Source organism: Vulpes vulpes, chromosome 12 (assembly GCF_048418805.1).
Source record: "Vulpes vulpes isolate BD-2025 chromosome 12, VulVul3, whole genome shotgun sequence".
Taxonomy (NCBI): Eukaryota; Metazoa; Chordata; class Mammalia; order Carnivora; family Canidae; genus Vulpes; species Vulpes vulpes.
In genome coordinates, this window is record NC_132791.1 from 6813574 (window position 1) to 6829637 (window position 16064).

A 16064-nucleotide genomic window follows, 5' to 3' on the forward strand; every position below is an offset into this window, starting at 1 on the left:
TGAAAGGTGCAGCAGGCTGCTAGCTGTTTCCTGAAGTTGGCACTTCCCGGCACAGGCTGCCCAGCGAAGCCTCCCTTCCCAGCCAGGCAGGGGCGTGAGCATAAATTCTGGCCAGTGGATTGTGAGTGGAAGTGATGTGTGTAACTTCTACTCTATTAGTTCCAAAGGAATGTGTTCATCTGGGATTACCCCTCTGGGTCCTTTGCCAGTAGCTGGAATGAGACCGCCAGGACCAGCTTCAGCTCTTTTTTTTTTTTTTTTTTTTTTAAGATTTTGTTTATTTATTCATGAGACGCAGAGAGAGAGGCAGAGACACAGGCAGAGGGAGAAGCAGGCTCCCTGTGAGGAGCCCGATGTGGGACTCGATCCTGGGACCCTGGGATCATGACCTGAACTGAAGCCAGACACTCAACCACTGAGCCACCCAAGTGTCCCAGCTTCAGTTATTCAGATGAGGACGTGGTGATGGGACAGCAAGAGAAGATGGAACAACCCTGAAATCCCGACCAGCTAGACTGTGACCTGAAAGAGGAATGAACGTCATTCTTCATAAGCCACTGTCTATATTTATACCGTTGAATTCAAGGATAGCAATCGGGAACAATCTCAGATGCCTTAAGTTTAGAGCTTGCTGATTTTCCATAAGCTGAACACACTCTAGTAACCAGAACCGAGATGAAGAAGTGCAGACCTCCTAGAACCCAGATGGTCTCCCCCATCTTCCCCTCCAGGCCTCGCTGCTAAGGAATCTAGAACAGCTTAAGTTGGTTTTGCCTGCTTTTCTGCTTTATATACGTGGACTCCTACTGTATTGTGGCTGATGGGAAACACGGCCCCAAATTCCTCTCCGCCCTATACATGTGGCCCTTCGTGAGGTGGTTTCTCATCATTGGGTCAGGTCGATTTCCCCACCCCTTGCATCTGCACTTTTGACTTAATTTGACCAATATAAATGCGGATGAACAGGAGTATCTGGGCAGCTCAGTTGGTTAAACGTCCAACTCTTGATTTCCACTCAGGTGTTGGTTGATCTCAGGGCCGTGAGATGGAGCCCCATGTCGGGCTCCATGCTCAGCTCGGAGTCTGCTTGAGATTCTTTCTTCCTCCCTCTGCCCTTCCCCTGCTCCCTCTCTCTCTCTCTCAGATAAATAAATAAAATCTTAAATGCAGAGGAACAAATGCTGTGAAATTCTAGGTGGGGCCTCAGAAGGCCCATGGCTTCTCTTTGGCCATCCTGGAGAGCTGCTCCGTGTCAGAGGGGTGACCTGGCCAGGTGGGGAAGAACTGAGAGCCACCAGCTGTGTGAATAAGGTGACCTTGGACCTTCCGAGCCTGCCAAACTGCCGCTGGATGCCATCTCAGACGAAATCAGAAGAGAAACTGCACAGCTGGCCCACACCATCATGAAAAATTGTAAATCCCTGCTTAAAGACACTAATATTTGGGGTAGTCTGCTATGTACCAGTGGATTTAAGTGAAACAAGTCATGGACTCTTTTTTTAAGATTTTATTTATTCATTCATGAGAGACAGAGAGGCAGAGACACAGGCAGAAGGCTCCCTGCGGGGAGCCTGCTGTGGGACTCGATCCCAGGACCCCAGGACCACACCCTGAGCCAAAGGCAGATGCTCAACCACTGAGCCACCCAGGCGTCCCTCTGGGTATTGAGTTTTAAAGATGAATTTATTTCCTACTTTCTATATTTGATTTTTTTTTGCAATGAGGATGAATCAGTTTTATTTTTAAAACTTACTTATTTTTGGAAATAGGCACTGCATTCCCATAGTCTATCAAGAGTGCAGAAGTTTATATGATAAAACGCCTCTCTCTCAACCATATCTGCCTTCCATCTGGCTCCCTCCAGAGGTGACCAGTGTCACCAGCATCTGGTGTAACCCTGAAGAGACACTTTATACATAAATTCATTTCCTTTATCACTTTTACAATCAAAAAGCAAGACTACTTTCATTTTTGAAGGAAAGGTTGTAGAAGACTATTTTATGATGTCGAAGACAAGTAGAAGAAAGGCCACCAAACAGTTCAAGGATCCCATATATTCCTAATAATCAATGAAAAAAAATCTACATTTAAAATACAAAGAAGTGTGGTGGTTAAGGGCATTGACTCCCGACACCATGCTGCCTGGTTCAAATCCCAGGCTGCCACTTCACCCAGCAACTTGGAGCAAGTGACTTAATTTCTCTGTGTCTTGTGCCTTCATCTGTAAAATGGGAGTGATACAGTAACAGCACCGCCCCACAGACTGTCACTGGAACGCTACTCAATTCGGGCAGAGGCCTCAGAAGAGCACTTCGCATTGTTCCCCAGTGTCAGGATGGTTACATGCATCTGAGTTTCCTCGTTTTTCTACGTTGGACACGTATTACAAAAAGAGTTGATAAACTCCTGCAAAAGAAGGGAAACAGCGCAGACAGATTACAGCATGGATGAGGGGGCCATGAGGGGACTGAGAGACGGTGAAGCCCAAGGACGAGCAGAAATGATGCCTGCAGGGGCGCCTGGGTGGCTCAGTCGGTGAAGCATCTACCTTCAGCTCAGGTCATGATCCTGGGGTCCTGGGATCGAGCCCCATGTGGGGCTCCCATCTCAGCAGAGAGTTTGCTTCTCCTTCTCCCTCTGCTGCTCCCCCTGCTTGTGCTCTCTCTCTCTCTCAAATAAATAAATCTTTAAAAAAAAAAAACAAAAAGAAGAGGAAGAAAAACGATTCCTGCAACCCCAGAGAGGAAGGAGGTCTCTGGTTTCCTGATTGTTTTTTTAAGATCTTAATTTTTTTTAATAAATTTCTGTTTTTAATTTTTTTTGAAGAGTTTATTTATTTATTCATGAGAGACACAGAGAGAGGCAGAGACATAGGCAGAGGGAGAAGTAGGCTCCATGGAGGGAGCCCTATGTGGGACTCGATCCTGGGACTCCAGGATCACACGCGGGGCCAAAGGCAGATGCTCAACCACTGAGTCCCCCAGGTGTCCCTTAAGATCTTATTTTTAAGTAATCCCTAGACTTAACACGGGGCTTGAACTTACAACCCCCAGATCAAGAGTCGCAAGCTCCACCAACTGAGCCAGCCAGGCGCCCCTGCTTTCCTGGTCTGGACATGCTCAAGTCCATGACGGCCCCTCTGCCAGTGTTGTCAGCCAAGCACCATCCTAAGAGCAGCGATGGACCTTGGCCCAGGAGCTTTCTCTGCTGGCATTTGGAGAAGGCCTTTGAGACTTTCCTAGAAACTACTTGGACATTCCTTGTACCAAGAGCCCCAGCCAGCCCTTCGCCCCTGTCTTCCTGGCAGGGCTTACCTGGGTAAGGCTTCAGAATAGATGTGAGGACTCAGCTCGCTGTGCTGGAACCGACTCACACCACGGACTTGCTGAGGACCAGTTACCACCACCACCCCGACATGGCTGAGTGTCTGGGGGATGGAAAAGATGAGATGTGTCATTCACAGCCCAGCTGGAGAAGGAACGGTCCAGTCTCAGTTCCGTGTTTGTACACAGACCAGGTGGCAGGTGTGGGAGGGGCGTTATTCCTCATCCTTTCTTTTTTTTAGAGATTTTATTTATTCATGACAGACACACAGAGAGAGAGGGAGAGGCAGGCTCCATGCAGGGAGCCCAACGTAGGACTGGATCCCAGGTCTCCAGGATCACGCCCTGGGCTGAAGGCTGCGCTAAACCGCTGAGCCACCCAGGCTGCCTGGAGCACGTGACTCTTGATCTCAGGGTCATGAGTTTGAGCATGGGGCATGGAGCTTAAAAAATAATAAAAGATTAAAAAGATAAAATCCCTGCACTCTGAAGACAGAAGTTTTTTTCATTAAATTTGCCACTAAAATTGACCTGGTCTTAGCAGGTTTACTCTTTCTGGTATGATAAATTGCAGAATGTTAAAGCATTTGATCCCAGGTTGCTACCTCAGATCCCACTGGGAGAGTCCTTAATGTATTAGTAAATGCATCATATCATGGTCCTAAAATATGAAAAAGTCTGAGTTCTGAAACACATCTGGCCACAGGGGATTTGTATAAGGGATTGTGACCTTGTAAAACTAATACAGACGCTCCCTAAGGCAGGGGTAGGGGAATGCCTGTTCCCCGGGGGGGCAGCTCACCCGGCCCTGGCCAGGACATCTTCCTCCTGGAGGCCTGTCCTTGGGAAGTCTTCGTGAAGTCAAATGTAACGAATCATGAATGTAATCAGGATGAGGCCGAGGAGCATGTGCTGGGGCTATTTCTCCTAGATCCAGACTCTTCATACTTTAACATGTTCTTGAACCTCCTAAGGATCATGTGAAAATGCAAATGATGACATCCTAGGTGTGGAGTCAGCATTCCCGAACAATCTCCAGGTGATGCCTTTGCCTAGGACTGTCCTTAACTCCAGACGGCTCTCAGTAATGACAATGTGGTGCCCCACAGGGAGAGGTGCCCCCTGCCCTTGCTAAACACTGATCATCGCTGGGCTAAAACCTGCCTTTTTATCCATCCTCCACTGCCCCTCGACTGCCTTCTGTTGCCTCTTCCTGCCCAGATGGGTTCATACCACCCTGTGCCTCCACTCCAGACCTTGGCTGGGCTCCACCAAGTCTCATGACTCCTTACTCACCCAGCTCCAAGGTCCTGCTTAGATGAGGTGCTTTTCCGGTTGGCTGACCTCCCCCCCTCGCCCCCTCCCCAAGCAAGAACTAAATTAGTTCAACTCAAATTCCTGAGATGCCTCACTATCTCTCCTGGGTATCTTCCCAAAAAAATTTTCCACTGTTTGCAAAGTACTCCCAAGCCTTGACCACCCAGAGACACTGTGATAATGCATTTGCTCACTAGATAATCAGTGACCCGGAAAAGGGCCGTGGCTTATTTCATTTTTACTTCAATGCTTGCAATACCCTGACTATTCCCTGCTTTCCTTTTTGAGTCCTGGATTTCCTGGCTGCAGAAAACTCCGACTTGACTCTGATTGTGACCCCAACTCCAGCACCTGCTTATCTTTCCCCACCACCGAGCAATTCTCTCCGACACCAGCTGGATGTCCTACAGTTCAACTCAATTCTGACACTACCCAGCTGGAGATGATAGCACCAGATCCCACAGGTTAAGGGCTCAGTCCCATAAGACATCCCCCCACCCACCCACCACACAGACTTGAGCCACCAGTTGCAAGTCCAGGTTGTCACTTGTACCTCTGATCAACTGGCTATAGATGGGAGAGGTTCCCATGCCCCACTCCTTGGGTTTGATTAATTTGCCAACGCAGCTGGGGCACCTGCTCAGTGGGTTAAGCATCTGCCTTAGGCTTAGCTCATGATCCCACAGTCCCAGGATTGAGCCTTCCGTAGAGCCCCCTGCTCAGCAGGGATCCTGTTTCTCCCTCTCCCTCTGCCTGCTGTTTCCCCTGCTCATGCTTTCTCTCTCAAATAAATAAAAACCTTAATTTTTTTTTTTTTTTGCTAATATGGTTCACAGAACTCAGGAACCATTCACTTACTCTTCCCAGCTTATTATAAAGGATATAATGAAGGCTACAGACAAACAGCCGATGGGAGAGATGCGAAGGGCAGGCAGGGCACGTGGGCCGGGGCATGTGGCTTCTAGGCCCTGTCCAAACCTGCCATCCTCCCAGCACTGCCCCGCTTCATCAGTCCAGAAGCTCTCTGAACCCCATCCTTTTCAGTTTTTATGGAGGCCTCACTACAGCACGATTGATTAGATTATGGCCATTGGTGATTGAATTCAACTTCTAGCCCCTCTTTCCTCCGGGGTGGGGGGAGGGGGGGTGGGGACAGGCATTCTTGGGCTGGATTGAAAGCTCCAACCCTGTCATCAAAGGCTGGTTGGCCTGGCAGAGCCCCCATCACTTGGGGGCTTTCCAAAAGTTGCCACATTCACATAACAAAGGACACCTTGGCTGTTCTTCTCCCTTAGGAAACCCCAAAGGTTTTAGGAGCTCGGTGCCTGGAATAGAATGAAGACCAAATAGATATTTCTTGTTATAAATCTCATCATCACATATATCTTTTGGGTCCTTCTGGGGAACTATATCATTAGGTCAAGGTGTATGAACTTCATGGTGTGCATGAGTGCTGCCAAACTAGAAAGCGTAGCTTCCAAACTCTCAAATACAAACCAGATCCTTTGTGCTGAATCACTGTCTTGAAGGTCCACTAACCTTAGTTAACCAGCAGCGACACTGAAAAGCAGAGAATCCCAGAGCTGACGGGGACTCTCCAGCCGGGGACTCTCCAGCCGTCCCTCTGTCTCTAGCTCAGAAAGAGGAGAGTTGCTTCAGGAGATCTCCCTTAGGGACACAAGTCCACAGCATCGTTTTCACACAATTTTAGAATGATCTAAATCCTGCAATCATTTTGACATTTATTCTTCCGACTAATATTTTTTTTTAAGATTTTATGTGTTTATTCATGAGAGACAGAGAGAGAGAGAGAGAGAAGCAGAGGGAGAAGCAGGCTCCATGCAGGGAGCCCAACGTGGGACTCGATCCCGGGTCTCCAGGATCGCACCCTGGACCGAAGGTGGCGCTAAACCGCTGAGCCACCCGGGCTGCCCCCCAACTAATATTTCTATATTGAAAATGAAAGGATAAGATCAATAGGGGAACGGTTAAGTAATATACGGCTCATTCAATGAAATAGGATACAACCATTCCAAAACTGAAAAAACTCTTTGTGTACTAGCACAGAATGGTTTCTCAGGTACCCTGTTCAGTTAAAAAAGCAAGGTGCACAACACTGTATACCACGTGCACATTTGGGTAAAGAGGAGGAAAAAAAAACACACAGACATTTTGCCATAGGAGTTCTGTTCGTGCAGCCGTATAACCTTTTTGAAAAAATACATAAGAAGCTGACGGTACGATACCTTAATTTTCAGGGAAATGAGGTGGCTGGGAGAACATTTTCATTGCAAAATCAAACCATTCACTGAATGTATTACCTATTCTCTTTCTTTCTTTCTTTCTTTCTTTCTTTCTTTCTTTCTTTCTTTCTCTCTCTCTCTCTCTTTCTTTCTTTCTTTCTTTCTTTCTTTCTTTCTTTCTTTCTTTCTTTTTTTAAAAGATTTTATTTACTCATGAGAGACAGACAGAGAGAGGCAGAGACACAGGCAGAGGGAGGAGAAGCAGGCTCCATGCAGGGAGCCTGACGTGGGACTTGATCCCTGGACCCCGGGGTCACACCCTGAGCCCAAGGCAGATGCTCAACCGCTGAGCCACCCAGGTGTCCCAAAAGTAAAATCTTTTAAAAAAATAAAATAATTTTAAAACCAGAAAATGACGGGACTAGGGCAATTGATCATAGCTCCAAATCCATTTATTTAACTTGTTTATTCTCCAAACCCCATTTAAAAGGTCAGTGAAGGAATAAAAGAAGAGGGTCCTGAGTACAGAGAATGTGAGAGGGAACCGGAGATGGGCTGCGTGGACACATTTTGGGGAGAGGGTCCAGGCAGTGGCCCAATTTCAGAGCCAGACTTGCACTCTCAGCTATTAAGTGGTTCACATGAGATCCTGGGCAAATAAATCCCTTACTTGCTTTGAGCTTCGGATTCCTTATCCGCGGGAGAGCAGGGAAAAGACCCTGACTTTCAGGATTTCATATTGTGCTAGGCACGGTGCTTCCTGGGATTGCTGGGAGCACTCACTCTTACAGATCAGAAGCACGCAGAAAACTGCCACCATTACTTTTAAAATAATAGTGCTGAGTCCTCCCCTGCCCCCATCAGACTGACAGATATTAAAATAAGTGTCTTTATTTATTTAGAGAAGACACGTGTGCCAGTGGGAGAGGGGCAGAGGTAGAGAGAATCCTATAAGCAGGCTCCACCCAGCGAGCCCTCCAATGCACTCCTGCTGATGCAGGCTCCATCCCACAACCCTGAGATCACCACCTGAGCCAAAATCAAGAGTTGGAGGGGACTCAGCGGTTGAGGGTCTGCTTTCAGCTCAGGGCATGATCCCGGGGTCCTGGGATCGAGTCCCGCATCGGGCTCCGCAGGGAGCCTGCTTCTCCCTCTGCCTGTGTCTCTGCCTCTCTCTTTCTGTGTCTCTCGTGAATAAATAAATAAAACCTTTAAAAAAAAAAATCAAGAGTTGGATACCCAACTGACTGAGCCACCCAGGTGCCCCTAAAATAAGTGTCTTTAAAAATCAGGGTCTTATTTAAATTCAAGTTTCTCTCATTGTAAACGAGGTTGAGCAATTACGTGAATATTTGGTAACTTGCCTGATCATATGATAACAGTTTTATTAACACTGGCTGCGTGCTACCATGTACCAGCCACTGTGCCGTGATCCCTACAAGTGCTATTTCATTTAATCTGTGGATCAAGATAAAATCATGATGCCAGTTTTCAAGGGAGGGAACCAAAGCTTAGAGAAGTCAATTTGCTCGTCTCCATTACTAGGGAGTAGAGTCTGGATTCTGAGCAAGGACTTGACTCTGACCCCAATGACCCACTTGACTGACCCAGGCTCTTCATGCTTGTGCTTAAAGAACTCTCCCCTGATTGTTTTTCTGTTGGATGATTTGCCTTTTTCGGAATATTTTGCAAGAGCTCTCTATATTTTGGTGGTGGGGGCTCACGGTAGGGAGGGGCTGTCTGGGCTGAGGGCAGGAAGTGGCTTCAGAGATGCCCTGCCTTCCATCAGAGTAAGGCTGGCTGTGAGCCTAGGCGGTGCAGTCAGACATGGCAAGAAACCAACCCAATACAGAACCGAGGTCTGCAAGGATGAGGGACTTTGACCCCCTTAGAGAAAAAGCAAGAGTGACTCACAGGAGGAAGAGAAAACCAAAGTTCCCGGGCTGTCCCCCATGAGCATAGACAGTCCAAAGTCATCAGAAGGAAGAGGGAAACAGAGCTGGCCAGGAGCTGCCACAACACCCATGCAAATGAGACCCGCCTACAGCTGCCTGGAAACCAGGCCCAAAAGAAGTGAGAGCGCAGAGCACATGCTGCAGGGCCACCTTGGGGACTGGACGAGGAGACTCTGAGAAGCAGGTGAGGAGCCACAGGGGTCATGGAGGGACGGGTGGGACTCACCGGAGTCCTGAGAGGCACTGCTGTCGGCCAACATGAACACTGGCCTGGGAGGCAGGGCTCCTGGGAGCAGCTTTCCAGCCCAGTCGTTCTCTAGCTGTGAAGCCCTAAGCAAAGCCACTTCACATTCTGAACCCTGGCGTCCCCATCTATAAAATGGGCGCGCATCTATCATGCTGTGTACCAAGCACCTGCTGTGCTTTGCTGGGCTCCTTACAGATATTAACCCTTCCTCACAGCAAGCCTTTAAGGTGGGATTATTTGCCTATTTTTTTCAAAGAAAAATGAAGCTCAGAGAGCATAAACCATTTCTCTAAGACCACATAGCAGATAAAAGTCTGGTTCCGAAGCCCACTTCCAACTCCCTACCCTGCTTCCTTCACAGGGTGGTTTCAAAGAATCAAATGGCTTTGGGGCACCTGACTGGCTCAGTTGGTAAAGCATGTGACTCTTGATCTCGGGGTTGTGCGTTCAAGCCCCACACTGGGCGTGCAGATTACTTAAAAAATAACAACATGAATACATAAATAATTGGGGAAAAACCCCTTCCAAACCAAATGGCCTTATGCAGATGGAAAAATAATTGTAAAAGGCAATCATAAAATGTAGATGTGAGTTGCCTCACTTAGATCCTACCCAGGAGCAGGGCCCTTTTTTGTAAACTGTGAGGTCCTATAAAAATGCTAGCTCTTGGGGCACCTGGGAGGCTCAGTCAGTTGAGCCACGGACTCGTGGTTTCAGCTCAGGTCACGATCTTAGGGTCATGTGATCGAGCCCTGCGATGGACTCCGTGCTTAGCGGGGAGTCTGCTTGGGACTCTCTCTTCCTCTCCCTCTGCCCCTCCTCCCTGCTCTCTTTCTTTCTATAATAAATAAATCTTAAAAAAAAAAAGCTAGTTCCTCATCTCTCTCCTCTTGAGGGTAAAAACTTTGAGGGGATGCTACAAACAATATTTGGGTGACTTGCTCACAGACCCAGGTGATCCCTTTGGGGTGGTGTCTGGGATGTACTGTTGCTGAGATGGCTTCGGGGGTGAGTGGTGGGAGGGAGGATACATGGCCAGAGTCTCTCCGGCAGACGCTGGACTCTGACTGGCTGCTCCTGAAACAGCAGTGGACGTCCGAGGGGACCCTGGCAGGTAAGGGCCCAGGTGCTGAGGCAAAACAGTGATTATTCCTCCTCTTGAATGGCCTTTTACAGCCTTGGCCATGGAACTTCAGAAAATGTAGGTCTGCTTTTGGGGAAAAGGAGATGTTTAAGGGTAGTAATACAAGTTTACTGTAATATTGTAAAGTTAGAATTTTCGGATAAGAGAATTTAAACCAACCAGCCAAAGCCCACCTATCGTCTATGCCCAGAGATAACCACTGTGGACATTTTGATGTTTGTTTTTCGAGGCATTTTTCCATTGCACACATATACTGGATAATTGAATAATATTATGCTATGCTTTTATTACTGGCTCTTTTTGCTTAATGACATATCACAAACATATTTCCACATTAATAGATATTTTATCACATCATTTATTAAAAAGATTTATTTACTGGAGAGAGAGGGAAAGGGAGGGCCAATGGCAGAGGGAGAGAGAATCTCCAGCAGATTCCACACTGAGCATGGAGCCCTACGTGGGGCTCGATCTTACAACCCTGAGATCATGACCTGAGCCAAAACCAAGAGTCGGGTGCTCAGCTGACCGTGCCACCCGGACACCCCTTATCACATCATTTTAAAGGCTGCAGAATGTCTCTTTATGTATCTGGAGCAGAATATCTTTAGTTCATGTCTCACTCTTGAATGAGTATGTACTTTTCCAGACTTGTCCATTAGAGACGTGCGTCTACGAGCGTCCCTACAATCAAGCCTTTGCACAGGTCCTTGGTTATTACCATGGGACAGATTTCCAGTGGGGAAACTGCTGGATCAAGGCTATTACCTTTCAAGGCTTTTGGTAAAGTGCTAAAAGGTCTGCTTCAGACACACTCTGGAATTCGGAGCTCCTCAGAACTGAACGCAGAAACCTCTTTCATGACTTCAAAGCCAACCTTGATCCTTCCTCTCTCTCAAATCCATTTGCAGGGATACCGGCAACCACTTCATATATGATCTTTGCCGGGTGCCAGGCTCCACGAGCTTTGCCCTCAGACAGACTACTTTTCCTTTTCAGAAGACCCTGAGGCACAGGTTAAGCAACTCAACTGGGATCCTGCCCTAATAGAAGCAGCGCATCTGGGGGCATGAGCCTCAACATGGCTTTTTGGGAAGTGCGTTTGACTTAATCTCCAGAGATGGTTTTTATTCCATCCCTTTGATCTTCTCTGCCATAGCCTGGTCTAAGTCAAGCACCACCAGCCCAGCCTGAATGATCAAGTCCCTAAAGGTCTTTTGTTTCCACTCTGTTCTTTTTAGTCTGTTCTCTGCTCTGAAGCTGGAATGGTGTTTTGATTTTATTATTATTAAATATTTTATTTTTAAGTAATCTCTACACCCAACATGGGGCCCAAACCCACAACCCAGAGATCAAGAGCCATGCACTCTACTGACTGATCCAGCCAGGCACCCCTGGAAAGGTGTTTTTTTGTTTTTAAAGAATTTATTTATTCATTCATGAGAGACACACAGAGAGAGGCAGAGACACAGGTAGAGGGAGAAGCACACTCTCTATGGGGAGCCCGATGTGGGACAAGATCCCAGGACCCCTGGATCATGCCCTGAGCCAAAGGCAGATGCTCAACCGCTGAGCTACCCAGGTACCCCTAGAATGGTGTTTTTAAAATGGAAAGAAAAAAAAAATGGAAAGAAGAGGGCACCTGGGTGGCTCAATCGGTTGAGCATCTGTCTTTGGCTCAGGTCATGATCCCAGGGTCCTGGGACCGAGTCCCACGTTGGGCTCCAGGCTCAGCGTAGACTCTGCTTCTCCCTTTGCCCCTCCCCCTGTGGTGCTTGCACTCTTCTCTCTCTGAAATAAACAAAAAAATTGTTTAAAAAATTAAAAATACAATGGAAAGAGGATGAGGCCCTGTCCCCCACCCCATACTCACCCCTTGAATTAAATCCAGCTGTGATCCCGGCTTCCAGGGCTGGCCTCTCCCAGGCTGGCTCCTCCCTGAGCCACTTTCCTGCTCCTGCACCTCCCACTACACCTCAGGCTTCTTTCACTTCCTGCATCTGGCAGAGCCTTTTTTTCACCTTGGGGCTTTGGTACATGCTGTTCCCTTGGCCCGGAATGTCCTTCCTCCACGCTGCGTGGCTGGTTCCTTGTCATCCTGCAGACTCAGCTTTCAGACCACTTGTCTGTTGCAACCTTGCCTGCTGGTTTCCTATGGAGCCCGTTCCCTGAGTCCATGTCCCTCTCTGCCCTTTAGAGCATATGCATTAGATTATATATTTATCGCCCACTGCTCATTAGAGGTCTTTTCCCCTCATTGCACTCTAAATGTCATGAGGTCAAAGCCATGCCTCTCTGGGTCACCATTATTTACCTGGTGCCTCGCACAGCTCCTGACACGCAGTGGGTACTCGACAACTTACTAATTGTGGGATGGATGCATGGTCCACAGAAGAAGGCCTTCGTAGGTAAGGATCCTCAGCAGACTCCCAGCTCAGGCCAGAGGGGTTCCCTCCTCCTTTTGCGTACCTTCCTTTCCTCTTCCCTACGTGAGCAGTGACAGGAGTCTAGGAGAAACCAGGAAGCTGTGGCCATGAGAGCATAAGCAGGTTTTGCATCTGGTTTCAACTCAGTCAGTTGGTGCCATATGAGGGGCACGAGTGAGCCTTGGTTCCCCCAAGCCCTGGGATTCCTGAGAGAGAGAGAGAGAGAGAGAGAGAGAGAGAGAGAGAGAGAGACTCACGGCGGGGACTCTCCTGAGGGGATGCAGACACTTCCCATGTAGTTCATGACACACCTGAGCAGGCAATACCACTGCCTGGCTGGGGCACCTTGGCTGAGTCACTTCTTGCCTCCCATCTGCAAAATGAGTGGTTAGGATGGAGAAGTGGTTTTTAAACTTTTTTTTTTTCCCCTCAGCAGCTCAACTCTTCAACTTAGGTGATCGATAGGAGAAAAGCTAGATATTTCTGGTTGAAATGGGGAAGTGGGGCTGGAGCTCTCCTCCTGCCTGACTCCCCCTTTTAAGGCCCCAAGGGTGGTGAGATGGCCCCCCCCTTTGGACTCTCAGACCTCGGAGGGTCACTGCTGGCCAGGCCGATTGTGTTCTAAGAACGGAGATGGCAGCAAGACTTGTGTGGTTGCAGCTCCTTGGGCACATTAGATGATCAGGAAAGGGGGAGGTCTGGCTGGCTCAGTTGGAGGACCATACGATTCTCGATCTCGGGGTCGTAAGTTCAAGCCCCACGGTGGGTGTAGATGTTACTTAAAAATAAATTTGCTGAGTCTGGGGTGCAGAGGTTTTAGGCTGTGCGGTGGGTGAAGTGCAGGGTAGGCAGCCTCTTTGTGTGAAGAGGAGGCTTTAGCCATTTTAGAAAAGAAATGAGGGCCCAGGAGAGAAGCCCAGAGGTTCCCTTACCGTCTTCGCCGTCTAGAAGGAACCTGCCGCCCCTACCTTCCCAGGCCATAGATCCCAGGGCTTGAAGAGACCGCCCACAATCTCGCAGATGTTTGGCTTCCAGGGTTGGTTGTTCGCCATGCCCTGGGGGAGCTCTGGTCCCCACTCCCCAGCCCGCCGCCCAGCAGCTCTGTGGCCTTTGCTGCAGGCAGGTGCGCTCAGGAGGCTGCAACCCGGGGCCACCTGGCAGCTGCAGGTGCTGCGTGTGTGCTGCCATGGAGACGGGCCCGGGGTTGGTGGCTGGTGGAGAGGAGGCGGGCTCCCAAAGCTCTGTGGACTCGAGAGGGAGAGACGGGAGCCTCGGGTCTGTCGGGCAGCCTGACCACCCCCGTCCCGAGGAAGCCCAGGTGGGTGCCCTGCGGTTTCCGGGGACCAAAGGAGGGAGGAGCAGCCAGAGGGGAGGCCACGTATTGGGACGGTCCAGAAGGGCTGATCTGGGGCCCCGGGCAAGGGAGCCTCGCCAAGCTCCCAGGTCGAGGGGAAAAGCCTTGCCAGGACCCCGTTGGCAGGCCCGTGCATGCCCCGCACAAAGACCGGGCAAGTGGGCTCTGGACGGTTGGCCCTGGCCTGGCATTTGTCCCCAGACGAGGGACAGACCAGGGAGGTCACAGAGGCCATCTCTGCCCCACAACACAGACCACAGACTGGCTCCCCTCCCTCTCCCGGGAGTCCGAGGAGTCAAGGGCAGTGCCAGGGAGCCTAAGGAACATTGTTTCCACTTCCCAAGCGGGGGGCGCGGCCTCCGTCAGTGGCAGCTCATTAATGGCAGGTGCCTCGGGCCTTTGCCCTGATGGGGGGTCGCTGCAGGAGCACCACTCAACTCTACAGCGTAGGAGCTGGGTGATGGGGACCAGGTTGCTCCGTGTTTCGTAACGAGGTTTTTCATCCGTGAAATGTGGGTGACAGTACCTTTTAACAACGCACAGAACCCGTAGCCTAGGACCAGGCACCGGGATGGAGCTCCACGGGTGTCCCTTTGCTCCTTTTCCCTTTCTGCCAGGCCGCCCGTGTCTGACCTGAGGATGGCGGAGCGGCAGGGCCAGGAGCCCGAGTGCCCTGTCTGCTGGAACCCCTTCAACAACACATTTCACACCCCCAAGGTGCTGGACTGTTGTCACTCCTTCTGCGTGGAATGCCTGGCCCACCTCAGCCTGGTGACTCCAGCCCGGCGCCGGTTGCTGTGCCCACTGTGTCGCCAGCCCACCGTGCTGGCCTCTGGGCAGCCCGTCACGGACTTGCCCACGGACACTGCCGTGCTCACCCTGCTTCGCCTGGAGCCCCACCACGTCATCCTGGAAGGCCACCAGCTCTGTCTCAAGGACCAGCCCAAGAGCCGCTACTTCCTGCGCCAGCCCCGAGTCTATACGCTGGACCTAGGCTCTGAGCCCGGGAGCCAAACTGGGCCCCCCCAGGACATGGGGCCTGCCACCAGGTCTCTGCCCGTTCCCATCCCCAGCCACTACTCTCCAAGGGAGTGTTTCCGCAACCCTCAGTTCCGGATCTTTGCTTACCTGATGGCTGTTATCCTCAGTGTTACTCTGTTGCTCATCTTCTCCATCTTTTGGACCAAGCAATTCCTTTGGGGTGTGGGGTGAGCATTGTTTCTGGACAAAGAACCAAGCTTTTTTTTTTTTTTTTTTTAATATTTTTTAAAATTCTTTTTAAAGAGGCTCCATGCCCAGTGCAGAGCCCAATGCGCGACCTGAACTCATGACCCTGAGATCAAGATCCAAGCTATTGAGTCATACACTTTTAACCCACTGAGCCACCCAGAAGCCCTGGAACCAAGCCTTTCTTGACTGCAGCTGGAGATGGGGACTGCACGGCCTCACTGGGGGTGGTCTTCCTTTGTAGTATTGTTCATTTCTACACTTAGTCCACGTGGTTGCTCTGGGAACAGAGATCCCTACTAGGAGAACCTCTGAAAGTTAAAAGGCTGGGAAAAGACCTGAAGAGAACTTGGTGTGAGCCATGGGGCCAAAGAAGGGCAGAGAAGCAGATCTGTGATCATAGGGCTATGAAGCAATTTGTGCCAAAGGGCTGGACCATGTATCCAGGGGCCTGACTAGCCCAGAGGGAAAGCTGCATTTCTCAATACAGTTGCTTTGAACTCAGTTCACATTTGAGTTGTTTTTGTTACGTGTTGCTAAAATCTTGGAAGGTGAGCCTCAATTCTGTGAGCAAATGTGTATGCCTTGTCTTTCCGTTTTCTCTTTGATAGTCTTGTCACCAGTCCTAGGGAAAAAAAAAATGGGTGTGCACTCACGAATTCGTGCACTTACTCATTTGACTATCACTTATTTGGCTGACGTTGTCAGAACTAGAGGAAGGTAAGGGTGGGATTACCCATGGGTGACAGAGCCTTTACCAGCAAGGACGGCATGTTCACTCAGCTGCTTCTTGTACAAGACAACCTCTTGTCAGTATGTGGTTTGTGG

At 49.6% G+C, this 16064-nt stretch overlaps 1 protein-coding gene and 1 long non-coding RNA gene across 5 annotated transcripts; one reads left to right on the forward strand and one right to left on the reverse strand.

The window, feature by feature from the left end:
• Nucleotides 1-1492: 1492 nt before the first annotated feature.
• Nucleotides 1493-13794, reverse strand: LOC112923077 (uncharacterized). The gene is made up of 5 exons (XR_011995415.1): nt 12967-13794; nt 12103-12861; nt 11872-12020; nt 3315-3427; nt 1493-2406 (listed from the first exon to the last, which is right to left on the reverse strand). It is a non-coding gene; the product is annotated as an uncharacterized lncRNA (long non-coding RNA).
• RNF183 (ring finger protein 183) lies at nt 7225-15740 on the forward strand. 4 transcript variants are annotated; one of them, XM_072727643.1, is made up of 4 exons: nt 8992-9022; nt 12560-12637; nt 13775-13973; nt 14627-15740. In XM_072727643.1, exons 2-4 carry the CDS (start codon nt 12607-12609, stop codon nt 15219-15221), a joined length of 825 nt encoding a protein of 274 aa, XP_072583744.1. In that variant the 5' UTR covers nt 8992-9022; nt 12560-12606; the 3' UTR covers nt 15222-15740. The 4 variants fall into 4 exon arrangements, with proteins under 4 accessions (XP_025858581.1, XP_072583744.1, XP_072583743.1 ...); XM_072727642.1 differs by lacking the exon at nt 8992-9022 and having other exon boundaries at nt 12517-12637; XM_026002796.2 differs by lacking the exons at nt 12560-12637; nt 13775-13973 and having other exon boundaries at nt 7225-9022.
• The last annotated feature ends 324 nt before the right edge of the window (nt 15741-16064 follow it).